The sequence below is a fragment of the Furipterus horrens genome, unplaced genomic scaffold (assembly GCF_987537825.1).
Source record: "Furipterus horrens unplaced genomic scaffold, mFurHor1.1.pri manual_scaffold_1, whole genome shotgun sequence".
Classification (NCBI taxonomy): domain Eukaryota; kingdom Metazoa; phylum Chordata; class Mammalia; order Chiroptera; family Furipteridae; genus Furipterus; species Furipterus horrens.
Window position 1 is genome coordinate 64,170,439 of NW_028327171.1, and position 23,337 is coordinate 64,193,775.

Consider the following 23,337-nt stretch of genomic DNA (forward strand, 5'->3'; position numbering starts at 1 on the left):
TAGGCCCTTTCAGCAGCAGAAATCTGGCAGTTTCTTTTGCCACCCCAACCCCCAGTGGTTTTTACAGCCAGAGGTAATGAGGATTTATCTTCCCAGTGCTGGAACTCTGGGCTGTGTGGTCTGGCCTGGGGCTGGGATTGCTCACTCAGAGTATCCCTCCCGATTTTTACCCTCCATACGTGTATGTGGGACCATCCGTTCCGCTGCTGCCACCGCCACTTCTTCAGGCTACACTGTGACTCCACCCCTCCTACCCGTCTAGATGAATGTGGCTTCTTTAAATCCTTGGTCGTCAGACTTCCATATAGCTCAATTTTCTGATGGTTCTGGTTGTTATTTGTTTTTTAGATCTGGTTGTAATTCTTTCTATGGTTGTGTGAGGAGAGGAAGCGTGCCTACCTACACTTCCATCTTGACCAGAAGTCCTTGAATGGTATCCTTTTATGTAAAAGGAATGTAGAAACTTATCGACCATTTATACTAATATATCATAAGCCACAAAACTCACTCAAACTGAATTTGTAGGTTAAATTGTTTAAATGATATTCTTGCCTCTGTAATTTATTTCAAAACCTGGCTAAGTTCCTTAGGTACTGTAACATATTCAGAATAGAAGAGAAAATGTTGATCAGAGAAATGGGGGAAAAAACAATTCTTAAAGGAAAAGCCACTTTTTAATGCTGGAATAGGTTTTATACCATCTCAGATGTAAACGGACAATATTTTTAGTCATGTTCCATTTTAATATTGAGAGTAGTTTGTCAAATCTTTGTTACCTGTTTGGACTGTAAAAATGTTGTGGAGAAAGTAAATGGAATAATGAGCACCGTGTTTTCTTTGATTTTTTTTTTTCTTTCTCATAGTAAAAATATATTATCTTTTTCTATTCACTTTTTAAAAATTTGTTATCATTTATATAGGTACAGTTGACCCTTGAACAACACGGGGGTTATGGGTGCCGACCCTGTGCATTTGAACATCTGAGTATAACTTGTAATTCTTCAAAAATGTAATATAGTCCCTTAGTATCTGCAGGAGATTTGTTTCAGGACATCCCCTTTAGCCCTGCAGATACCAAAATCTGTAGATGCTCCAGTCCCTTCCTGTAAAATACACAGAACAAGGCATAGTCAGCCCTCCCCATCTGTGAATTCCTAAGGATCAAAAATACTGCTTTCGATCCTCAGTTGGTTGAATCCATGGATGCAAAACCCAGGGATACAGAGGGTTCACTATATATTTATTGAAAAAACTCTGCCTAAGTGGATGCACACATTTCATACCCATGTTGTTCAAGAATCAACTATTTTTATTACCTTTTGACATACATGATAATTACCTTTTAACTGCAAAAAAATTAGAATGACACTTATAAAAGCCTCTTTTGTGGGTAAGAAGGAAGATGAAAGAAGGTGTTTTATTCCATCTAGAATAAGAATATATACTTACCCCCTAAAAGGAGAATCATTCCTAAAAGATGGAGAAGAGAGAAAACAGAGTGATTAGGCTTAGCAGCATGAAGAACATTCTCAAGAAGGACTTTAAAATAAGGAGCTAAAATTATTAGAGCCTTGGAAGATACAATAGAATCCTGTTGAACCATCTGCTTTTAAACGAGTGAAGTGAGGCACAAAGAGATAATACACCATAAGTCGCTCTTTTCTTTAGCATTGCTCATAGTCCGAGTCCAGGTGTTGGGCCACATGGCTAGATTCGTCGTCTTACCTTTGTCGCTGCCATCCAGGTCCTGTCATAATAAGAAGAGGCATTTTATATGATATGCAGGAAGGAATTGAGTGAGAAGTAGTTATAGAACTACAGCAGTGTAGCCTCCTATCTCTTTTTTTCTTGTTTATTCCACCATGTAATAATTGTAATTTCTGAATCCTTCCTTTGGGCATTATTGTCAAAACATTTTGGGCCAAGGCTGTAATCTAGGATGAGAAGCTGCCAAAGTTTATTTCAGAAGAATTGGGGACAGGTGGAAACCCAATAGTTTACAGCAGCAAAGGAAACAAGAGAAGCATTTGGAGCCCTTAGGTACAACCTGGCCTTACCTGACCCAGGATAGTAACCCTGCTTCCCACTCAGTTTCACTAATGAACTTTGACTGCAGGTACTACTCACTGTTAGATGACATGCCTATTTCCCATTAGAAATGGGGGTATATTTTGCTAGAGATGGTAGAGATTAGCTGAACCAAGATCCTCTTATCTAATATTTTGCTATCTAGCCCTGTGAAAAAGAACCATCTGGTTTTTATTTGCTTGCCAACTTCAGTATAACCCATTCACCAGCCCTTTGTGCTAGGAAATTTATTTTCTGGAATCACTCACACATATGGCTTGAATACTGGTCTCTCCCTTAAGATTTCATTCCCTCATGTCTGATTCCTGCTATATAGTTCCCTTAATGGACCCTTACCCTTTTCAAATTAATGGGCATAGTACCTAGCTTGTGTATTCAGTAAAAATGTTCCATTTAAGCTAGGGTTTCTTCCATCCATTCATTCGTACGGTCTTAAAACTTGCTCAAGGCTTGTCATCTAGGGCTTGGACAACTCTAGTTTGACCCACAGTTGGGCATTAATATTTGTATTATTATTAAGTGTTAATAACCCACCCTATCCCATCCCTATACACAATTCTCAACATAGCAAATGGGGCCTTCATATTAGTATCAGGAGTCTGTAGTTCTGAGTACCAGCAGCATTCATGAGTAAGACTACTCGTCGTCGGCAGCCGTCCGTCTCGAGAGACGATGGTGTAGCTTCTTATGTGAAGCTACAGAGCCTGGGCAGGGTGATATGGAGGGTCTGCTGTTGCCCATGCAGCAGACCCCCCCTCTCTTCGCAGCTGAAGGGTCCAGGGGAAAGACGGAGTCAATACAGCTTGGCTTCAGGTGCGCCGCAGGAGTTGCCGGTGTTGACTACAACGTCAAACCGCCTTAGGGACTCCGGCTCCGGATTTTCTGTCGGGGTTTACTCCCTTAGCCTTTCCCCTGAAGAGGTATGCCGCAAGACAGCGGAGGTTTTTTGGAATCAGAGTTTTCCTTCTCTGATGTGCCCTGACTGGAAGATCGAACCAGCGACACTTAGCTCGCAGGCCGACGCTCAATCCACTGAGCCAAACCAGCCAGTAAGACTACTAGAATTAATTTAAAACTTGGGAATTGAAAGATGGAAAATGAGAAGAGGAGAAAGTAAATAATTTGGGATAAGGGAGTGGTAAAGCAAGGCAGGAAGAGGAAAGGAATGGTTGGGGGTACATGCTGAACCCTAGACTAATGGCAGGATTAGTCAGGATTTGAACCCACTCAGTGGTTGTGAATCTGACTCTGAGGTCTTAGGAGGTTCTCTTTAATCTAGATTTGTTGTCATTTTAGCACAATTATAATGTGGAGGAAGTCTGGAATGGACAAGGAAATAGGCTACCTGTGCTCTTTCATGGTTCTTTTTTCATTGATTGAGCGGAAGACCAATATTTTGTTTTAATTTTCACATTCATTAGTAACACTGAGTGGGTTATCCTGGGTCAGGTAAGACCAGGTCATACCTAAAGGCTCCAAATGCTTCATTTCTTTTCTAGTGGCCATGATCTAAGTGAATTGCCTTTTTTAAAACATACAAAATTATTTCTAACATCAGGAAATTGCAGTTTTCTCTGCCTGTACACACACAGAGGATATATATGTTCATGTAGTAACTTAAGAGTCAGTTAAACTGCTTGGCTAATATGAAAAACAAAGACATCTACTTTAAAATTTAATAGAGTAGAAGGGAATGATAAAACAAATTAAACTGTGAAGTTCTTCAACATCAGTAAGTTTCACACAGCTGCAGAGATAACTTGACGAAAGGACATGTTCATCCAGATGGCCTGTGCTGGCCTCCTTCCCATTCCTGCAAAAGATATGTTATTCACTCCCAGGGTAGCTCAGGGAAAGAGCTGATTATGGAATTAAAACAACCAATGTCCAATTAACCCCTGTTCTGGTCAATCTTTTCTTCACAATTTGGATAATTGGCATACTTTAGCTCCATCAAGGGAGGCAGCTGGTTTATTGGTTAGTTCAGGCTCCTGGGAATAAGAAATCTGAAATTCTCTTATAAGCTCTGCCCCTACAAACTCTACATGCCACCTTGGACATCTTATTTCCCTCTTTGTTTCATTAGGTCTCCCCATCTGAAAATTGAATATACAGTATATATTGCTCTTGGACCTTACGTGAGGTGGAGATGCTATAGGAAAAGTATTATTGATACTTGTAGAGGTCTTTAGGACCATGGATGAAAAGGTGCAGTTTGTCTTACATATTATTACTACAATATCTTAGTAGTAGGGATGTTGTGAATAAACAGAAGCCCACTCAACGAAGCTTAAGCACAGGGGTATTTTAGTAGAGACACACAGTAGGCTTTTTAGGAACCCAATTATAGGAGTGCATTGCACCTCTTTGAAACTGGAAAACTATTCAGCAACTCCTTGCTTTCTTTTCTCTCTTCTTTTTGCCTTCCTTATTTTTTGCTTCTCTGTATGCAACTACTTTGCTCTTTCAGCATACTGACACCTTATGAGATGTGGCCTCATTAAAGCAATCCAAAAATGAAGGTTTCAGTTTCTTTGAATTTCAGATCCCAAGAGAGGAAATGAATTGGTTCAGTTTAGTCAGGTTCCCAAAGTTGGTCCATTCCCCTGTGGACTGGAAACAGGTTCTTTAAGAAAAAGGTATAGGGGAGAAAGAAATGATAGGCATCCTTTGTATATGAAATTACTCTTTGGTTTAAGTAAACCTGTTTTACAAAAGTATAAAAGCAAAGAATTAGCTAGATTATTAAATTATTTTACAGATCCACAGTAATTTTTTAAGGTTTTTAGGATACGTAAGGAATATGTTAAAGCATTCAACAGATAACTTTGAGTGACTCTTAGCTATTAGGCATGAGGATACAAATGCAAAGCACAATCCTACATCTCAGGGGACTTATGTGAAATGACTCTCAAGAGAAGGATGTTTGGGAGGAGGTGGGGGGGGTCCTTTGGGGCTATATCCCTGAGTAATAGAAGAGTTTACATTAAAAGGGTACTTAGAAAATGCCAAATATTATACTGTTTTACGTGCATATTACAATTAATACAACAGCTTTGTGAGCTAGATATTTGATTCCTATTTTATAGCTAAAGAAACGGAATTCCAGATGGATGGGTAACTGGACCAAAATCGTCCACTGATGAATTGCAGAGTCAGGAATCCAAAGACTACTTGTTCTCTTAACCACTGAGTTTTGTGGCCTTTGTAATAAAAACCAAGAGACAAAACAATAGAGACAAGATTTTAGAACGTAGGAGAAGTAATCCAAAGTTTTCAAAGTGCTGTAAAAGCATTTACTTGCCTTATCAAATGTTTCCAAACTCACTTTGGTCATAGTCTGTGGCAATTTACTACAATAAGGAAGGCTAGAATTCACAAGATCCTAATATGGTTTTGAGGAGCCTCTTACTAGCCAATTTAACCAATCACTCCATTGCTCTGAGCTTTAGTATTCTTGTTTGTTAAAATGTAAATGAGGATAACTTAATATTCTGCCAACCCCATGAGGAGAAACGAAAAAAATATACCTAGATATTTAATTTGAGGAAGACGTATAGGTTAAAGCATTTGAGAAAAAGCAGGGTTTTTTTAGTGTTCAGTGAACTCCGTAGGAGTCAACAGTCTGGCGAGAGCTCCCAGGAGTTTTTTGCACTTCTTTGACCAGTCAGGAATTTGTGAAGAACTGTAGCTAACTGTTCCTCTTCTTTGTTTGCCCTTTGCTAAACTCTTGTCAACAGTGGAATTTATCTATCTTATCTAGGCGTTAACTGGGTGATAGACTTAGTGGACTATGTATGGTTGCTATTTCCAGTGTTTGAAGGATAACTGAAGGATTAGTTTTGTTTTCTATGTCCCAAGAAGGACCAGGGAGGGGTCAGACTAACAAGAGACAGATTATAGCCCAGTGCAGGGAAGAATCTTATATTGTACTGTGGCAGTTTTGCAAATAGGGAATAAGTTCTCTGAATAATGGATAATGCTTGAACACCTGCTCAGTGTGGAGGCACTACACTGAGCATTATATGAAAACTGCCATATTTAGTCCTCGAGGCTCTGAAATAGAACTGGTTTTTGCATATTTATAAACAAAACTTTCAAGAGTAGTTAACTCGTCCAAAGTCAAACAATTGGTAAGTGGAAGAGGCAGGAATTGAACCCAGAGCTGCACGATTCCAAAAGATACCATCTTGGAAGACAGTTCAGGGTCAGTAGAGCTTTCCAGAAATAAATTATACAACTAGAGTTAGCAAATAGGTTACAAAGGATGATTAGTCAGGCAGGTGACCTTTCAACTCAATACTAACCTTTAAATTCTATGATCCTATCATGTTTGTAGAATCAGTTCGTAAGATGTACTATAGAATCATTATAGAAAATTAAAGTCATTAGTCCAAGTAAATAAAGTGTCTGCCAAAAAAAAAAAATTATAATGATAGACAAGGAAATTTGATTTGAATGGTGTAATATCTTCAAATAAATGCTAAATATATAGTTTTTACATATAAGATTTGTTTTGTTTTGAGTACATTTAAGTGTCTTACTGTACGTTTTAGAAAACTAGATTTTCAAAATCATATCCATCTACATAAATGTTAGATATTTTCTGGACCCACATGACTTCTTAGTCTCCTCGAATCTGAGAAACATCCCTTAGGTTTAATACCATGCTATGAAGCAAGAGGATATCTGAAACTTACCCCTTCAATGCAGGTCAAAGGAATGAGTGCAGACTTGGTAAGAGTAGAAAAGCATGACAATGACATGTTGACTCTTCTTGTATCAGTATTTAAGAATTGCTTTGCTAATGTTTCTTTTTGGTTTTTAGTTTTTCATGGTTCACGTCTTAAAAAGTAATTTTATTACTTTTACATATTGTGACTTGAGTCTCTTTTTGGTAGGATAATCTTTTTATTTAGCTACACCCAGTGAAAACTCATATTTGAAACTCTTCAACAAATACAGGTTCAAATGAAAAAGACCATCCAGAGAAGAGCTTTTACCAATTTGATTTGATCTTTCATACAATGTAAAGGATTCAGGTTCTATAATTTGGCATTATTATTTACTTCAGTGATTCATTTTTTTAAATGGGTATAGGGAAACAGTTTCTCCATTGTGGTTGACACAATACAAAGTTAATTAATAAAGGCTTTCTTTCCCCATTTTATCATAACTTTTAAAGGCTGAATTGGATTTATCTTGTTTTAGAGAATAAATATTTTGAGAAAATTTAACAAAATGATATGTTAATGTAAAATAGATTTTATTCCACTTTTTATAGAGTGATTTGTTTGAGAGGGAAAAGTGTATTTTGAAACATTTGCTCATTCTTGGTATAGACTATGGGCATATTAGATCTTAGAAACCTTGCCTGGGGAGTTGCCAATTAAAAGAAACTAAATGAATATGATTATTTTTTCTAAACAGATGTTAAAGCAAAGAGCCTCTTATAAAAACTTTAAAATCTTCTAAAAATATATATATATTTCTGAAATGTTTAAATCTTGTGTTCTTCTAACAGAATGCTAGTCACACATGCTTTCCAGACCCACAGAACCTCCTGAGGATGATAAAATAATTTATTACTCTTAAATTTTGTGAAATTTTTGTTTATAATATTCAAGGTGGGGAAATATCTTGAATTTAAAACATTATAAATAGCCGTGTATAGTAACAAGAATATAAAACAAATTATTTATTTTACATAAATGCTCCAACTGAAAGCACAGCAAGGGCCAAAGCAACAAAGAAATATATCAACAGTAGGAGATATTGTTGTAAAATTTTAAGTAATTGATACTAGAGCTGAACAAACTACAAAACAGAGAAGTCAGAAGCATAGTATATCTGTGCCATTTCACATATCATTCTATCTCAAAAAAATACACAAAAGGCAGAAAAATGTACATAATAAAAATAGAGATTCTTGTAAAGCTTAAGTATTTAACTTTTCAGTGTTATTTTTTTTTAATTTTAAAAAATAATGCTAATAGTAGATAGTAGTAGTTATTAGTTATTTTTGATGATCTTCACTGCTAAAGGTTTTTTTTTTTTATCTAATAAGTCAGGAAAAGCCTGACCTTGTTTCTCAGACTGTGGTTCTTGTTTCTTCTACAGCTCATAGTAGCCTCTTCTAAAGCTTCCTTACTGCCACCCCCCTCTTCAGTCTCTATCTGTGTCTGAGTATCAGGTGCCCTGGCAAGGTCCACGCTCTGGTGGTCCCTGCTGTATGGACTAAACATCTCTGAGACCTGGACAGCAGCGAAACTGGCTGCAGATGAGCCGTTACTGGCTATAGTTGCTGATATGATTACTGCAGACAGTTGCTTATGTGTACAGATGGGCAAAGAAAAAGTCAGGGGAAAGTATGGTGGCAATTTCTTCATTAAAAGCTAAAACATTTAAAGTAAGTAGCCTACTGATGGTGTGCCATTTGAAGAATATATTTTGGAGGTACTTGTGACTATTTAAAGACAGAGATTCTTATTTTTTGTTTATTAATCCTGTGTCTGGTTTGTTGAATTCATATTGACAGATATCATCAGCCTGTCTGTCCATGGATTATGTCTGTAGTGATAATTTCTCTATTACAGTCTGACCAAAATCTTCAATCTAGAAAGCTTTGTGTTTTGGGTCATTAAGGACAGGAGTGATGTCAAAGTTCATGTTTCATTCACAACAGGGCATCCCTTTCCTCCAAGCAGCATATAAAGAAGAAGCTTGATTGATTGATAAGTGCTTCCTCTAAATAGACCTTAACAGTGTAAAGAATTCTATTTATTTTAAAAGAAAATATGTCAATAGATTTTATGATCAAAGCTTGATGAACAAAATTAGTGTCCATTACTAGTAATTTTGATATATCCATATTCTGGTTCTTCCTGGTAAAGAAAATTTCATTTTCAGTGGTATGTAATTTGAAAATTTGATACAAATATATATGTTTTTTACTTCGTCATTGAGAAACGAGCAGTCTCTCTAGAATATATCAATTCTGGTGTTTTTTTTATTCAAACCTATTTAATTCATGAAAAAACTTTTCTACTAAATGAAAAACTGATCATCAAGAACATTTACATGTACATGTATCATAACTTGAAAATTACATAAAGCTACAGTAGGTAATAATATGAATTATCAAGGAAAGCTTTTATATTATAAATTCACTTCAACAGCATTATGCATACTTAAACTGATTTTTTTATTGTACTGCTTAAGTAAGAATATCACATAACTCTTAGTTTCATAAATATAATTTAAGGTAAATTTAATACCTTGTTTGAATAGTTGAAGCAAGAGTTTTGGTTTTGTTAGGTAATCACATTGTATAGTAATATATTCCATTTAATAATCACTTTTATTGCTGTTGTTGATAACCAAAGTTTCTACTTATATGTATACTTTAGAAAGTCTCATAGAAGACTGTGGATACATTATAAAACTTCTGGTTGAACCAATATTTAGCAGTTAAACCCATACAGTTGGGAAGAAGTGGCCCAAAAGATTGAGAAATATACAATTAATTTCCATTTCAGCTTATATAAAAAGTGGAGGAGCTTGGACAATTCGAGGACCTGCAAGTTAAATTAATTTAAAAATTGTCACATGGCAGTAATTATAACAAACAAAACATTAAATAAACGTACAAGCATATATATACATACATACATGTATAAAACTCATGATTCGAAAACACGCATAGAATATGCTTTGTGACAAAAAGTACATGAAGACCTTGTCTTCAAAGATGGAGAACATTTTAAAAACAGAGTGCACCCTGTGAGTAAATGCAGAATGTCTGGTAAGGGTACTAAAAACCCTAGGAGCTTTGATCAAATGCCTGTTGTTAACATGAGTTCTGTTGATAATTTTTCTTCCTGATCTGTAACCTTGACCTTGTGCTGTGCCTGTATGTCAAATCTGTTTTAGGGATGGGGGGACCATAGTTGTGTTTAAGTTCCAGAAAGAATTAAAAAAGCACCATTTTCTATTATATTTCATATTTTGATAAAATTGGAAACTATTATGCTTTTGAAAACTGATAGAAAGCACTATTTACTTTAAAGAGCTATTGAAAGAACTATACCCTCTGTTTGTTTTATATTTAAACCTTTTTTTCACACTATGTGCTACCAAAATAATTTTTTAATGATTATTTTATGTTTCTTCAGAGAAACTATTGTTTTTCTAAGAACAGTGGAAGGCAGTAACGGGCATTAATATTAATGCTAAATAAATATCATATGTATTTCTTAAAACTATAGTTAGAATTAATTTTATTTAACAATTTCTAGTTTTCCGTGTATCTAAGATAATGCAACACAGCATCAGGAAGTTACTGCAATTTTGGAATAGAAAGTGTTTGGCAGTTAGGCTTTCTCCAGCTCCTTCGATTCTGTGAGCCTTTTTAGCTTAAAATCTCCAACTTTTTTCATCGTAATTTTGATTTAATATTAATTTTTTAAATAAATTATAGCGGCCGAGTTCAATAGATTTTGGATTTTATTGAATCTGATTCATAAACCTAAGCCTTCTGATGATAATTCAAAACAAAGAAGCTCTTACCAATTTGCTATATCAGTTATAGGAGGTATTTGTTTCTGTTGCCAGGAAAATTATTTCACCTCTCTCATGAATTTATCTGCTATTAGGGATACTGAATTCTTACTACTGCATTTTATTCGGTACATAGCCATTGTGAGATAAGCAAAAGATATAGTTTGAATATAAGCTCATACTTAGCTTATAAATAAACGTCTGTTTGAAATTTGGTAACTCCATTGAAGAAAGTAGTATAGATAAATAACTTTTGGGGATTGGACAGGTAAAGATATGGCTATTTCAAAATAATTTTATTCCCCTAGAATTCAATAAAAAGCTTATAAAGCATATTGGTCATGGCTATTTCTGCAACTTTTTAATAACACATTATCTTTTTGGTTAAATTAAATGTCATTTTTATCAACTACAATTTGAAAAATTACTTGGAATCATCGAAATAAAATTTTAAATTTGAAGAGGTCTTCAGGTACATATGTCCTTGTGTTGAACACTCAGTCAGTCAAGCACTAGTGTGTCCTGAGTCTCTCTTGGTAGGAATGTGAGCGACAGTATTTTACTTCGTGAAAGCAGCTGACAGCAGGTTAAAACTGATGGACTTGGAAGTTAGAAGCAAATTTGGCCTTGGGCAAAAATATGTAAGTCCCTGAGATTGCAATGGAGAGCAGTCTGGGCCGCTGTTTTACTGCAGTGTCAGTAGTTTCTGTTACCAATCTCTTAAGATTATTTACACCTAAAATGAGAACCCCTGGGAGAGAACAAAAAGCTCTTAAGATCTAATTGCAAATGTTGAGGCCATCACTTGAGCAAAATGTTTTTAGGTAAATTTATTTTCTTGGCACCCATCAAATTGTACAACCACACATCTGTCTTTTGATAAAGGTAATGCTACTAAGAAAGTTATTGTCTTGGAACTCAAATTATAGCAAATGATTTTGATAACTTTTTTCAAGAATAGAAATATCTGAAAAATGAAATTTGAGGCCTACTTTTTTACTACACGCTTATTATTTTCTGCTCTGTGTTTCTTTTATTCTTTTTCTTAGTTTTCTTTTTTCAAAAACTTTTAATATATAAAGAGGATTTACTGTAGTCTTCGCTTTTCAATGAAGCCCCAGAACCCTTATCTATAATGTTATTTTTCCTTTCTTATTCTGTGAAATTAAGTATTGGGATTTATGTAGTTTAACTATTCATTGGTCCTTGGCTTGGGAAGTTAATCTTATCTATTTGGATATAATGTTTATTGTTATATCTTATTGATAAATCATTCTTGAGTTTTCGTTTGCTGTTCAACTTTTAAAACGTATTATCAAAGTCTCGTCTTAGAGAACACCTTAGAGTTCTCTCAATGATTTCTCTGGACTTGAATTGATTAAATAAAAGGATCAATAATTAGGACTTTGTACTAAGATATGTTTCTTCTAATCCTTAATAAAACATTTTAATATTTTTCTTATCCTTTGTGTGAAAAGCATCTCCAAAATAATCCATAGTGGAATTTAGATAATACTGTATTGTTTAATAGGAATTATTCTTTAATGCCAAAGTTAAGTAGCCTTTCAATTACTTCTGCATTTTGAAGAACCAGAGCTAAAAATCCAAATAATCATAACACTGCATTGCAGAAATACCTTGAAATTTAGTGTTCATATAGATATTACTTGATAATGCAGAAGAAATTGGAGTAGATTTCATGGAAAAAAAATCACAAAATGAGATATTCATTAGATAATTTAAATAGCATACAAAGTGACTTTATGGAATGTGTTTTTAATGGAGAATTTGATTCCTTTCCTTAAAAACAGCTGGAGAAAGACCTTTCTCATTATTTATCTCTCAACCAAAAGTAGTCTCACATATAAGAATCCCATTAGATACATTCTTCATTTACCCAAGTAAAATCTAATTACTTGGACTTCACCATTTTAAAAAGTGTTTTAAAATGTAGCAAACTTTCCCTTTGCTGAATAAAACATTTCCAAATACATGGCAATGAAAATAGTTTTAACTACTTCAGAGAATCATTATAACATTTAATTGGAAACTGTTCAAAGGTGAATTATTTACAACTGTCTTATTGATTAAAGCTCTGAAGAAAGTTCAAAGTTCAGTATAATTTCATATTTTTTAGGTATTTAAAAAAAGAAAATGCAGCTTTATAAAAAGCTGCGCTATGAATTCAAGCATTTGACTAGATATTTCATTAAACTAGTCTTTGTGTTGAAACTTGGATCTTTCCTAAAATCTGTCAGTGTATATTATATGGTCAGGATTCCATGACATTCTTTTATGGTTTCGTTTGATTTTATTATTTAAAAAATGATTCTGCCTTGCCATTACAGTCATTTTTTTACTACATGCTAGTAGACCAGTAAAATCTAAGAAGCATTTTTATGTTTAAAAACAATTTTAAATTAATAAAATGAAGATTAGTTTATAATTTTAACTTTGTAAAAAGTAGTTGAGCATGAATTTCTTAAATTGTCATGAAATGCATTAACCCTCAATATACCATCTGGGTTCTTGGAACCAAGTTTTAGTTTTTGAAGTTTTTCTTTTTTTAAATATTTTTAATGAGTAGAAAGTGTCTGAGTAAATTTAGGCCTAAGTATAGTCTTAGAATTCCTGCTTTATTAGGTATTTCATTTTCTGCCAGAACGGTGGCAGGTGTTGCTACTGAGTAGCACATGGAGCAGTCTCTTAGGAAACAGAATCTTTGGTTTACAGATTTTCCTATTAAAAAACAGGTTTCTAGGAGAAGCTCCTCTATTTCTCTCTCTCTCTCTCTCTCTCTCTCTCTCTCTCTCTCTCTCTCTCTCTCTCTCTCTCTCTCTCCATGTGCTGGTGCTGTTTATAGAATTTCTTTTCGAAGAAATAAATGAAAAATAATCACATTGACTTAGATAAAATTTTCTGGAAGCAATTATTCATCTTCCCTTCAGATCTGTTCTAAATTGTTTCTTGCTCACTTTTCTACAGGATAATGTGCTAGCTTAGTGTGTACTCGTAGTTATATGTATATGAATTATAGTCAACATATTCTCTAAACTAAAAATTGGTGCAAGTACCTTAAAACATTTTTTAATTATGTTTTTCATTTAAAGATTTTTATATTAGGAATATCTTACAAAATTATGGTTTCAGGTTTACCTGTAACCTGTCTTCTGCATCTGGTAGTAATGGACCTCTCATTAAAATTTCTACATAGAGCACATAAGTAAGGATTTTAAAATTGACACATTAAGCCTTTGATCGATCTGAATGAGGATGTAAATAATCATTCTCTGCTGGTTTTACTGTCATGGTAAAAATTAGAGGTAAAATTGTGATTATATTTAAATGTTTATGAGTATGACTACTCATAATAATTTTATACTTGTTAGTGCTTTTCTTTCTTTGAAAACAGAAATTCTAAAACTTAATGGGATAGCTGATGTTGGAGGATGATGTCAGAAGTGAATAGGTTTTGTAGGCCCGCATCCAACTCATCAGACAGGTCCATGTCACATACATCTCTTTCCCTTTTTCTACACTTCTTCCTTTGTTCATTCCTAAGTTCACAGTAAAGTAAGGAAGCTAGCTCCAGCTCCCTTATAGAGTAATACTGCTATAAAGTAGACTTAGCATTCACATTACATTGCAGAAGTGTGCTTATGAAAATTCAAAAACTTGATGGGCTTTGGAAGACAGTTATATAATATTAAAGTATTTAATTAATTTGATCATTTTGTAATATGATTTAATTCATAGTATTTCCAGTAGAGATTTCTACTTTATAGGAATGGCAATAATTACTAAAAAAGTGACTAATGCAGTTATTTGTATATTATTCATGTATATATACATAAAAACTACAAGTACTTTATATTTTTGTTTATAGTTATCATAGCACAATTCTAACTCAGCACCTCCTTAACTTTTTTTATGTTTTTTTCTTTTTTAGAACATTGATGTTTGCATTTACTGTGGAACAAAAGATGAAAAAGCAATCAGGATATTCACTAAGGATTAAATCTGCTTACTGCTGCAGACCCATGTGTTAAGGAATTCTCCTGCTTCTTGCTTAGGAGTTGATCAGACTGAATTCAAGTTTGCTTGTCTCGTCTCTTGTCATTACCAGAAGAAATCCTGCTCAGAATGGAACAGTACATCACTGTTTAATTACTATGGAAGATGATAAACTGACACTCATTAAAGTTATATCTCACTCACCCACAGAAAACAATTCTTGAAAGTGAATAGAAACCTAGCCCTCGTGAACACTTCTATTGAACATGACTCATGGAGAAGAGCTTGACTCTGATGTGCACCAGGATTCTATTGTTTTAACTTATCTAGAAGGATTACTAATGCATCAGGCAGCAGAAGGATCAAGTACTGCCGTTGACAAAAAGTCTGCTGAGCACAATGAAGAAGATCAGAACTTTAACATTTCTGGTAATACATATCCTACCTGTCACAGTAATGGTCCAGTTCTCAATACACATACATATCAGGGATCTGGCATGCTGCATCTCAAAAAAGCCAGACTATTGCAGTCTTCTGAGGACTGGAATGCAGCGAAGCGGAAAAGGCTATCTGATTCCATCGTAAATTTAAACATAAAGAAGGAAGCTTTGCTAGCTGGCATGGTTGACAGTGTACCTAAAGGCAAACAGGATAGCACATTACTGGCCTCTTTGCTTCAGTCGTTCAGCTCTAGGCTACAGACTGTTGCTCTGTCACAACAAATTAGGCAGAGCCTCAAGGAGCAAGGATATGCCCTCAGTCATGATTCTTTAAAAGTAGAGAAAGATTTAAGGTGCTATGGTGTTGCATCAAGTCACTTAAAAACTTTGTTGAAGAAAAGTAAAGCTAAAGATCAAAAGCCTGATACCAATCTTCCTGACGTAACTAAAAACCTCATCAGAGACAGGTTTGTAGAGTCACCTCATCATGTCGGACAAAGTGGAACAAAGGCCATGAGCGAACCCTTATCATGTGCTGCAAGATTACAGGCTGTTGCCAGCATGGTGGAAAAAAGAGCTAGTCCTGCCACCTCACCCAAACCTAGTGTTGCTTGTAGTCAATTAGCATTACTCCTTTCAAGCGAAGCCCATTTACAGCAGTATTCTCGGGAACATGCTTTAAAAACCCAAAATGCAAATCAAGTGGCAAGTGAAAGACTTGCTGCTATGGCCAGATTACAAGAAAATGGCCAGAAGGATGTCAGCAGTTTCCAGCTCTCCAAAGGAATGTCAAGCCATCTGAATGGTCAAACAAGAGCATCATCGAGCAAACTAATGGCTAGCAAAAGTATATTTCAAAATCCAATGGGTACTGTTCACTGTTCTTCTTCCCCCAAAAATGCGGGCTATAAGAACTCACAGGAAAGGAAAAATATAAAGCAAGCTGCTAATAATAGCTTGCTTTTACATCTTCTTAAAAGCCAGACCATACCTAAGCCAATGAATGGATACAGTCATAGTGAGAGAGGAAACATATTTGAGGACAGCAGTACACCGACAACTATTGATGAATACTCGGATAACAACCCCAGTTTTACAGATGATAGCAGTGGTGATGAAAGTTCTTATTCCAACTGTGTTCCCATAGACTTGTCTTGCAAACACAGAACTGAAAAACCAGAACCTGACCGACCTGTTTCTCTGGATAACTTAACTCAGTCCTTGCTGAACACTTGGGATCCGAAAGTCCCCAGTGTAGATATCAGAGAAGATCAAGATACCTCAAAGAATTCTAAGCTGAATTCACATCAGAAAGTAACACTTCTTCAATTGCTCCTTGGCCATAAGAATGAAGAAAATGTAGAAAGAAACAACAGCCCTCAGGAAGTACAGAGTGATGTGACAAAGTTTAGTAAACAGACTTACGCGAGGACTTCTGTAATAGAAAGCCCCAGTACACACAGGGCTACTCCAGTGAGCACTCCTCCATTACTTGCAGCCACCAAAGCAGAGTCTCCCATCAATCTTTCCCAGCACTCTATGGTCATCAGATGGAATTCCTCACCGTACGCCTGCAGCACTCAGTCTGAAAAGCCAACAAATACCACATCTAACCCCTTGATGGACCTTACAAAAAGCAAAGATTCACAAGAAGAGAAACCAGTCCAGAACGAAGGTGCACAAAACTCGGCGACTTTCAGTGCCAGCAAACTGTTACAGAATTTAGCGCAGTGTGGAATCCAGTCTTCCACTTCAGAGGAAGAGCAGAGACCCAGTAAACAGCTCGGCATAAATACAGATAAACCCATTGGTATGGTCGATAGATTCAGTAGCCCTCTGCTCTCAAATAAAACAAATGCTGTTGAAGAAAATAAAGCCTTCAGTTGTCAAGCAACAGGTTCTGACCCAAGACTTTCTGGTTCTGAAATAGAAAATCTTCTTGAACGGCGCACTGTTCTTCAGTTGCTCCTGGGAAACTCTAACAAAGGGAAGAGTGAAAAGAAAGAGAAAACTCCTTTAAGAGATGAAAGTACTCAGGAACATACAGATAGAGCTTTAAATGAACAAATATTAATGGTAAAAATAAAATCTGAGCCTTGTGATGACTTACACATTCATAATATTCATAATACAAATGTGCACTTGAGCCACGATGCTAAGGGTGCCCCGTTCTTAGGTATGGCTCCTCCCGTGCAGAGAAGTGCAGCTGCCTTACCAGCTTCCGAGGACTTTAAATCGGAGCCCATTTCACCTCAGGATTTTTCTTTCTCAAAGAATGGTCTGTTAAGTCGATTGCTGAGACAAAATCAAGAGAGTTACCTGGCAGATGATCTGGACAACAGTCATAGAAATAGTGAACTGACACTTTTAGAATCTAAGAATCTTTGCATGGTTCCTAAAAAAAGGAAACTTTACACTGAGCCATTAGAAAACCCATTTAAGAAGATGAAAAATAACAGTGGCCCAGAGGCACTGTATGGGCCCTTGATTAACCAGCAAGAGCTGAAATTTAGCAGAAATGATGTGGAATTTAAATATCCTGCCAGTCATGGTTCAGCCAGTGAAAGTGAACATAGGAGTTGGGCCAGAGAGAGCAAAAGCTTCAATGTTCTGAAACAGCTGCTTCTCTCCGAAAACTGTGTTAGAGATTTGTCCCAGCACAGGAGTAACTCTCTCGTCGAGAACAAAAAGAAAGGACACAAAAATAATGTGACCAGTAGCAAACCTGACTTGAGCATTTCTTCTGTAAATGGACTGATGTACAGTTCTGCTCAGCCCAGCAGTTGCATGGATAACAGGACATTTCCATACCCAGGAGTAGGAAAAACTCCCATGAGTCCTCCTTTTCCTGAGCACTTGAGCTGTGGAAGGTCTAGACCGGAATCTGGGCTTTTGAATGGGTGTTCCATGCCCAGTGACAAGGGACCCATTAAGTGGGTTATTGCAGATGTGGATAAGAGTGAGTATGAAAAAGACTCTCCGAGACTAACCAAAACTAACCCCATACTGTATTACATGCTCCAGAAAGGAGGCAATTCTGTTACCAGTCAAGAAACACAGGACAAGGACATTTGGAGGGAGCCTTCATCTGCTGAAAGTGTCTCACAGATTACAGTCAAAGAAGAGTTACTTCCTGCTGCAGAAACTAAAGCCTCTTTCTTCAATTTAAGAAGCCCTTATAATAGCCATATGGGAAATAATGCTTCTTGCCCACAGAGCACAAATGGAGAAGTTTATGGACTTCTGGGAAATATGCTAACAATAAAAAATGAATCAGAATAAAATTTACCTGATATTCAGCTTTGGATCTTTTTAAAACTAATTAGTATGAACTTGAGATCTGTATAAATAAGAGCATGATTTGAGAAAAGCATGGTATAACAAACTGTTTTCATTTTGAAAAGTATTGGTTACTGGTGATGTTTAAATATGCATACTGTTTTTTTGCTTTACGTTAGATGTCATAAGGAAACAATTGAACTAGCAATTGGTTGTTTAACACTTCTGTATGCATCAGACAACAACTGTGAGTAGCCTATTAATGAAATTCTTTATAATCAGACAATAGGCATAAATTAAAATGTAAATTTCCATCCATAGTGGATAAATGCATCTTGCTGCCTTTATGAGGGTACTTTATTTTGCTTTTCAGACATCAGCCTACATAACATTTTTTTTAAGCCCAAAATGTTAGCTCTTTAAAGGATAATTATTGAATAAAAACCTCGTGCCGATTCACTTTTCATTATCAATTCAAAAATAAATTAGAGAAAAATGTGCTTGCATTTTTCACTTTTGCTAAAAAAGCAAACAGGCAACGTTTATTTTTAACTATTGGAAAGAGTTTTGTGGTTCCCCGTGTGTCTTCCCCACCCGTCCTTTTCAATATATATTTCTTTAAACCTTGTACTACTTAGTAAAAATTGACTACACTGATTGAAGTTTGATAGATCCTTAAAAGCGGGGGTGCAGATTTTCATTTTTGTATTTTAACTACTTTACTAAATTAATCCTCCTTTTACAGAATTAAGAAAGTTAAAATCTATCTTCAAGTGGTTTCCTGAATAGCTGAATACTTAAGAAGTTGTTTTTAACAGAAGCAAAATGGCTTTTCTTTGGGCAGTTTTCACCATCTCTGGTATCTATTGAGTCTTATGACCAGGGCTTCTTAAAGCTGGACTTAGACCACCTGCATTAGAACCATCCGGAGTACTTGTTTTAAAATGCATATTCCTAGGCAGCACCTCAGAGCTACAGAACAAGAATCTCTGCTAAGTGGACCTCGGAGTCTTCCATCTGCATCTGAATACATTTAAGAAGAAACCCGCTAGGTGTTTCTTCTACACACTGAAGTTTGAGAACCATTGCTTAGAACTTTTCATAGAACACAGGACTGTAAAAAAAAAAAAAAATTTGATGCCTGTACTTTCCCCAATACAGTCACACATTAAATATTTGCAATATTGTAGTTCATATATTATTGTTATATCTTTGGAAATCAGGTTCAGAACACTTTTTATGACAAAAAAAAAAAAACTGGGTGGAAGGGGCAACTTTCATATCTGGCTCAACATCTCAGGAAAATCTGTGATTTATGTGTTCTAATGAGTAACATCTACTTAATTAGCCTTAGGGAATGGAATAACAGGGCCACTTACCAAACTCAGGTGATTTTTGGATGGTTTAAAAACTTCTGAATACATCCTTAACTTCTATTAAAATCATCATCTTAAGAACAATGTTGACAAAGATGGAAACATTTATTTCAAACCCAAGAAAGGCACTAACTCAGATCAACTAAAAAGAAAAGTACAAAGGGTACATATACATGACAGAATAGAATTCTATACAGTGACTGCATTGATGTGCTTTACAATAGTGGTTAAAGAATAAACATTGATGTTGTCTTGGAAGAATGTAATACATTATTGAGTCACCTGGGGTTTCTATCTGTTTTTTTAAGTTCAGTTTTTACAATCCACAATTCTTTCACCAGATATTTTTGTTTTTAGTTGTGAACCAGGTTAGCAACTGACCTATCAAAAAATTGTTATATTATCAATTGTTAATTAAAAGGAATTCTATTTGAAGTTCTACTTGAAGTTGTTTCTAAGATTTTTATATTAAAAATGGGCGTTATTTCCTAATATGATCTAAAACGCTAAATGATTATTTTTTTCTCAAGATGATTTGTAAGTAGTTATTGAATATATTATAAAATAATAGTCAGGAGTGAATATTATGCTACATTATGGAGAGATGAAGTCATATGCTTATTCTGAAATGAAAATTCCACTGGCCAGTGCATCTGTTCTGCTCCATCCCATATTGATTCAGTGGCAATCATATTGTCTACACTATATAAATAAGCTTTTAAACAAGTCATTTTTTTTTCTGCCATTGTGAAATAACTGGAGCCTTGGAGGTATGCCAGAAAAAAAATGGGCTTTTAAAAGAGCATGAAATTTAGGTCAGGGAAAAGAACATCAAGGGCCAGCATTGCTATTTTTTTGTTTGTGTTTCTTTGGGTGGTTGGTTGTTTTTGTTGTTAATAGTTAAAGGAATGAGGATAGGTAATAAATAAACAAGACCACACAAAATGCTGTTCTAATTTACTAAAGAAATCCCCAATTTGAGTTTAGGATAATTTCAAGCAGAACAGTGAGAAAGGGCATATACCCATAAATTCACTTTGTTTATGCATACCTAGGTACAAGGGTTCGCATATACACATTTTCAAGGACTATTTTAGATATCTAGACAATTTCCTAACAAAGTAGTTTGTGAAAGGTACTACAGCTCTCATTGACATCAGTAAGGTAGCATTACCTGTTTATTCTCTGTTGCATCTTACAGAAGAGTAAACTGGTGAGAGTATATATTTTATATATATATATATAACATGTATATATATATATGGACTTGTTACATGAAGATGTTAAAATCGGTTTTTAAAGGTGATGTAAATAGTGATTTCCTTAATGAAAAATACGTATTTTGTATTGTTCTAATGCAACTGAAAAGCCTTTTAATCTCTTTGGTTTCTGTATATTTCATGTATAAGTGTAAATATAATCAGACAGGTTTAAAATTTGTGCATGTATGTATACAGTTGCAAGTCTGGACAAATGTATAGAATAAACCTTTTATTTAAGTTGTGATTACCTGCTGCATGAAAAGTGCATGGGGGACCCTGTGCATCTGTGCATTTGGCAAAATGTCTTAAGTCAAATCAGATGTTCATCCCAACATGACAGTATTCCATTTCTGGACATGACTTCTGTGGTTTAAGCTTTGTGAAAGAATGTGCTTTGAATCCAAGGGTCTTAAAACTTTTTAAAATCAAGTCAACCACTTTTCAACATTAAGGAGTTCACACAACTACTTTCATGAATTTTTTAATCCCATTGGAAACATTATACCAGGAGCGTTCCAGTATGCTGGAATACAGGCACATTACCATTCATGGTATGAATTCTGGGGTTTACACAACCAATTTTGATGCAATCTCAGTATATCATTTGTCATTTTTATTAGAAACTTAATTTCTTCATGTGATGTCATGAAACTGTACATACTGCAGTGTGAATTTTTTGTTTTGTTTTTTAATCTTTTAGTGTTTACTTCCTGCAGTGAATTTGAATAAATGAGAAAATGCATTATCTCTGACTTGAAATGACTGTTAGTTTGTGGGTTTTCTCTGAATTTGTGTTTTCCATAAGCATAAAAGTTTGTGGTCATGAAAACAGCAATAAGTCTTCAAGGATGCTTTGCCCTTCTCAGAAAAAAAAGGAATAAAAGAAGAATGTGGCCTGTGAGTTAAGTGTATCTAGAGATAGGGCACTTGAAGCACGTAGCTCAAAAAAGGCTATCAGCCTATGTAGTCTGTCATACCTAGCCTTAATTCTGCTACTCATTATGTAACTAGAATGATCACTGTAGAGTTTTAAGTAGAAATGAGTTTGTACAGTGCCCAAGGTAAATTTAATTTAATATACACTTGTTTTAAGATAAGATTTCATTAGAAGGTTTTTATCCATGTTTTGGTGGGTGTTAAATTTATTTTAAATAAAAGAAGGTCTTCAGTCATTTTTCATTAAAGAATGTGTGTGTGCTCACATGTAAATATGAACTGTGTGTGTATCAGGAATGAGTATTGAAAATGATGAGCAATATCGTCGTCGGCAGCCGTCCGTCTCGAGAGACGATGGTGTAGCTTCTTAAGAGTCCATCTGCACCGCCGAGAATGGCTGTGCAGTCCGACTCGGGAGTGACACGGCATCTGTCTCCTCCCGTGTTGAATCGACATCTTGCGATGACGCTGAAGCTACAGAGCCTGGGCAGGGTAATATGGAGGGTCTGCTGTTGCCCATGCAGCAAACCCCCCCTCTCTTCGCAGCTGAAGGGTCCAAGGGAAAGACGGAGTCGATACAGCTTGGGTTCAGGTGCGCCGCAGGAGTTGCCGGTGTTGATCACAACATCAAACCGCCTTAGGGACTCCGGCTCCGGATTTTCTGTCGGGGTTTACTCCCTTAGCCTTTCCCCTGAAGAGGTATGCCGCAAGGCAGCGGAGGTTTTTTGGAGTCAGAGTTTTCCTTCTCTGATGTACCCTGACTGGAAGATCGAACCAGCGACACTTAGCTCGCAGGCCGACGCTCAATCCACTGAGCTAAACCAGCCAGGGCCAGATGAGCAATATACATATGTAATAAATAACAGAGAACAATTTTTTTTAATGTCTTTGTGAACCGATGGCCTGGGACTATTATTGTTACAAATACATTATTAATGATAATTTAGTACAGGAGGAAGGCATCTTCCCAAAGATGAGTTTCTATTTTCTGGCACTAAAATAGACCTATTATCTAACAGTGAAAATTTAGCAGCCTCCTAACAGGTTTATAAATACTGTCTAAAAAATATCCAAATAATAGAAATACATCCAGCTTTTCTACCTTATTAAAATGTTGAAAAATTACACCTTGCTAAATATGTAGACAGCAGAATCAGAGTTCTATCTACAATCATGCTTTGTTTATTGATTTATATGGTAAAAAAGCATAAAAAGTACGTCAAGTAATGTATTTTCTGAGAGGGATTTTTTAGAGAACCGCCAGTTAGTAATCATTGACTATAAGGTAGTGCCAATGACTTTAATGTGGAGGGTCTTTAATAATCAAATAAGATTATGATCACCCATACTATGCAAAGCTGTGTTTCAAGCTTATTAATGTAG

The 23,337-nt window shown here is 35.5% G+C and overlaps 1 protein-coding gene across 2 annotated transcripts in view; it reads left to right on the forward strand.

Moving 5' to 3' along the window:
- The window catches only part of NRIP1 (nuclear receptor interacting protein 1), an 87,831-nt gene extending 66,054 nt beyond the window's left edge, over positions 1–21,777 (forward strand). For both annotated transcript variants that reach the window (XM_090275893.1, XM_090275900.1), the window contains exon 4: positions 14,597–21,777. In XM_090275893.1, coding sequence (XP_090132019.1) covers positions 14,928–18,383 — 3,456 coding nt within the window. In that variant the 5' untranslated portion in view covers positions 14,597–14,927 and the 3' untranslated portion in view covers positions 18,384–21,777. The remainder of the gene's footprint in view (positions 1–14,596) is intronic.
- The last annotated feature ends 1,560 nt before the right edge of the window (positions 21,778–23,337 follow it).